A 4460-nucleotide genomic window follows, 5' to 3' on the forward strand; every position below is an offset into this window, starting at 1 on the left:
TATATAAGTGTATCGGGAGCTCTGGTAGCATAGTGCCTAAGGCACTTGACTGCTAACCAGAAGGCTGGCAGTTCAAACCTACCAGCTACTCCTCGGAAGGAAGATGGGGCAATCTACTTCCATAGTCCAACTCGATGGCACATAACAACACAACAAACAACAACATATAAGTGTATCATTGTCATTATTACTTTTAAGTTAGAAGTTTGGAATCCCTAGGAGAGAGATGGTTTAAACTGAGAGTAGATAATATTTTTTTAAGGGAAAGCTTATAAAAGGAGTTAATATAGAGAGATTATAAAGGACCAATAATTGATTTATTATGTCTCCATTTTGGGATGTGAGACTACGTGATGAACAAGACAGGGAAGAAATAGTTCAGTAAATAGGAGAACCAGGAAAGCAAAATATTGCAAATCAAGGGAAGTAGGAATTTTAGGAAAGGAATGCTTTAGCAGTGACTGCCATGGAAATATCAACAGAATTGGAAATAATAAAGGGCCTTTTTAGTTGAAGATTAGAGGAGAAAGTACTTTCAATATAGTAATAGTGATAAAAATGCGTTACAGGGTGTTATGGATTGAACAGTGTCTCCCAAAAATATGTGTTGTAAATCCCCTTAAATTTGGGGGTGTCATTGTATTTGGGAATAGGCGTTTCTTTGTTATGTTAATGAGTCCATAGCAGTGTAAGTTATGTCTTAGTCTAGTCACCTTTAAGATATAAAAAGAGCAGAGGAGGTGCAGAGAAGGAAGCATGAACGGAGGGGAAGTACATGCCACATAAAGCTTGCCAAGGAACACCAGAGAAGCTGAGACAAGAATTGTCCCCTAGAGGGGACAGAGCCCAGGGCCTTGCATTCGGACCTTAGCCTTCTAAACTGTGAGAAAATGAATTTCTTTGTTAAAACCACTCACTTGTGGTGTTTTGATATAGCAGCACTAGATAACTGAGACACAGGATTCAGATAGGGTAGTGAGGATGTAGAGTGGAGTTATTATAGTAGGTGCACATTTCACTTACCTGAATTCAACTACATGAGCTCTTGTAATAAAAAAAAAAAGGAAAATATTTTTCCATCTGTATTTTTTTATTATATACTATACATTATAACATATATTATTCATTTATACATGAACAAGGTTGTATGCACAAGATTATGTATAATGCTGTTTGAGCAGTTTAAGGGCTTTTCAAAGGTAAAGTTGACTTTATTGATTTTGATTATATTTGAATTTCTCATTATGGGCTGACTTTAGACCCTATCCCCTTTAGAAGGTATAGCTCCACTGTAGTGAATACCAACTGCACAGGTACAGACTGTTCTACAGTGAGTATAATTTTACTTATGTTGTGGCAGAGACTGGTGGAAAAGGTTTTGGCCTGGAGAGAAGAGGTCATCTTCTGGTTCTATTTCTGCTCTTACCTGCAACTAGCTTTATGATGGAATAAATGCTTAACTTCTGTCCTCCAGCATTTTCCTTTGTAAATTCTGAAACCTGTCAAGCCTGTACCTAGGAAGAGTGTGATAAAATATTTGACCTTCTGAAAAGAAATTATATTATTTGCCTTTTAGATAATAAAGCTTCTTCAGAGCCTCTTTAGCCATCTTGTAACAGATACAAAATTTAGACTTGTCTATTCCAAAGTTCTTGTTGACCAAACCACTGAAGTCTCTTAAAAGCAACTCTGAGTTATCTTATGTATCTTTTTAAAAACAATGCTGGTCTTCTAGTTATAGAAGAAATACCTGTTAGAAAGTTTGAAAAATACAAATATATATATATATAAAATATATATAAAGCAAGAAGAAAAAATCAGTTTCATTGAAAGATACCTATTAATAATATGTTGTGTTTTCTTTTACTCTTTTGAAAATACATATTTCAGTTTTTAATGTAATTGTGATTAAATGTTACAGATAGCTTAATATCCTGCTTTATTCTTTTAGCATTTCTTAATTGTGTAATACACGTTTCCCCAAGATATTAAATTAAAAATATTTTAATTTATTTTTAATTCGGTGTAATCTCAATTGGTGATATCCCATCACATAGATAACCTAGTTTGGCATATTTTCATGTACATTTTATTTTTTTTTATTATGGAAAGAATTTAAAGTTTTGACAATATAGCCTTTCTGGTGATACTAAAACAAAAAAGGAAGTTTTCAGTTTTTGATAAAAATTTTCAGAAAAATATTGTCAAATGAATGGTTAATCTTAAAAAAAAAGCATGAATAATTATACGGTACTCAGAACTATGAAGAATGTTTGAAAGACACTGAGGTCTAGTATTCTAATAATTTATTATTAATCTACTTTTTGGTTGTTGTGTAATTTTAGGAAAGTCAGTTAAATTTTTTGAGTAATAATTTTCCCATTTATAAAATAAGGACTAGATAATTTCTAAAATCTCCTTTGGCATTTCCATTTTTATTTGTCCTAAAATTATCTCTTCCCTGCCATGTTTATGTGTTGGTAGGTTACCATGTACTTTATTGCTCAGCTCCTCCATCCTTTAACATATTTATGATTTAATAGGCCTTAAAAATACTTTAATATACTCAGGAAAGTTAGAAAAATGATAACTGTAAGAACCTGAAATCAATGAATGTTATGCATCAGGAGGCCTTGAATTGCAAGCACGTTTGCAAAAATAAGTGTATTTTATAATTAAAGGGTAGAGAATTCCTTTCTCTGAGGCACACATTTTAATCTTACATTGATGGGCAACAGTCCTACACTAATAAAACGAAATGACTTCTTTCTTGATCTTGAAAGAGGAGGTGATGAGATGATAATGTTAACTCTTCTAGGTTGATCAGAAAATGATACAGGGTAAATACCTGCCCATTAGATACTGGGCTTTTATAAGTGACATTGTTGTTGTTCTGTGCCGTCAAGTTGGACCCGACTCATAGTGACCCCTCCTTGGGTTTCTGAGGCCATATCACTACGGAAGTAGATTGCTCCATCTTCCTTCCGAGGAGTGGCTGATGGGTTTGAACTGCCAGCCTTCTGGTTAGCAGTCAGATGCCTTAGGCACTATGCTACCACAGCTTCCTCTTCTGGTAGACAATGGATTTTATCATAGGCAATGATACCATTTTGTTCCATTGTCTACCAGAAGAAGAGAAAACATACCTTTTTAGTATGTTCTCAAGTGAATATGACCAGAAGATTTACTTTGGGTGGTGGTTGTAGGGAGAGAAGGAAGAGAGTTCAGAGTGATATGAGAATGAGCACATAATTCTTAATGGCCTAATACTAGTGAGAGAAGTATATATAAACTATACAATGGTGATCAACTTTTGTCTTTTAGCCAGAATAGTTAAAGCAGTAGCACTGGATGGGTGGGAGCAAGAGAGAATCTAATAGGAGAGGTTCAGGGCTGAAACAATAGATTTGACTGATTGTTAAAATATACACAGCAAAAGGATACCCAATTTCAACAAATTCTACACATACCATGTAGTTTTATTGCGCTATTCCAGCCAATAAAAGATTCTTTTTTATTTCTATTACAGATACTGAAAGTTTCTTCTAAGGAGAAATATCCATTATTTACTTTTGTAAATGGTCATTCCACAGACTATGATTTTACATCTACAACCAATGAAGAAGACCTTTTCTCAGAGGATGAAAAGAAAAGATTAAAAAGATTTAGCACAGAAGAGTTTGTTTTGCTTTAATAATGAACACATTGGTGCTTGATGAGAAGAACTCCTATGAAAGGGAGAAAAATGAAGAGAAAGAAACAAATGTATTTGAAAATGGTTTATTTTCACAAATATCTTAATTTTTTATGTTATTCCAAGGAAAAAATATATAAGTTTTTAAAGATATTTTTCTGTCAGAGAAGAGATCTAATGAATCTTGGTTTCTAATGAATACTGAGTGATTCTGGTTGCATTCCTGTTTTCCAAAGATCTGCTAATGGTAACTATACCTTAACTGCAAGCCTTCCTGTCTTCCAGTTCTTCTGCCTAAAGCCACTAATCTCTTGGAGGTTTTGTGATAAAGGCCCAAAGATGGGTATCACCACATACTTTCCATCAGCTTCTAGTAATGACAAGAAGACCAGAGAATGAATCTTTGATGCCGCCTTGCTTCCTGCTATGATTGTTAATGAAATGAAAGGATGATTTTGGATGTATTTTGATATATTAAAGAGTAACTTTTAGCTGTGATACTCATACAATTATATAAGCAGAATTGTGAGCTAAGGTAATATTTAGCAATATGATTTTATTTATAATGGCTGCTCATTATGCTTGCTGTTGAACCTTCACATGAGTCATGAATATCAAGTATTGGTTTTCCCCACAAATTTAAAGGTTAAATTATTAATAATAACTGTATCCAGTTCAATCAGATAAAAAACAGAAGATAGGAGGAATGTTTGTTTCCTATCTCAAAAATGCAGTTTTATGGAAACTCTGCTGCTTAATGCAGTTT

The 4460-nt window shown here is 33.6% G+C and overlaps 1 protein-coding gene across 1 annotated transcript in view; it reads left to right on the forward strand.

The window, feature by feature from the left end:
* ATG4C (autophagy related 4C cysteine peptidase) overlaps window positions 1–3694 on the forward strand; it is an 84186-nt gene extending 80492 nt beyond the window's left edge. The window contains exon 10 of the mRNA XM_007959126.2: window positions 3530–3694. Within this exon, the coding sequence (XP_007957317.1) occupies window positions 3530–3694 (165 nt within the window). The remainder of the gene's footprint in view (window positions 1–3529) is intronic.
* The last annotated feature ends 766 nt before the right edge of the window (window positions 3695–4460 follow it).

The sequence above is a fragment of the Orycteropus afer genome, unplaced genomic scaffold (genome assembly GCF_000298275.1).
Source record: "Orycteropus afer afer isolate SDZICR_OR568_19922 unplaced genomic scaffold, OryAfe1.0 scaffold00016, whole genome shotgun sequence".
NCBI lineage: Eukaryota > Metazoa > Chordata > Mammalia > Tubulidentata > Orycteropodidae > Orycteropus > Orycteropus afer.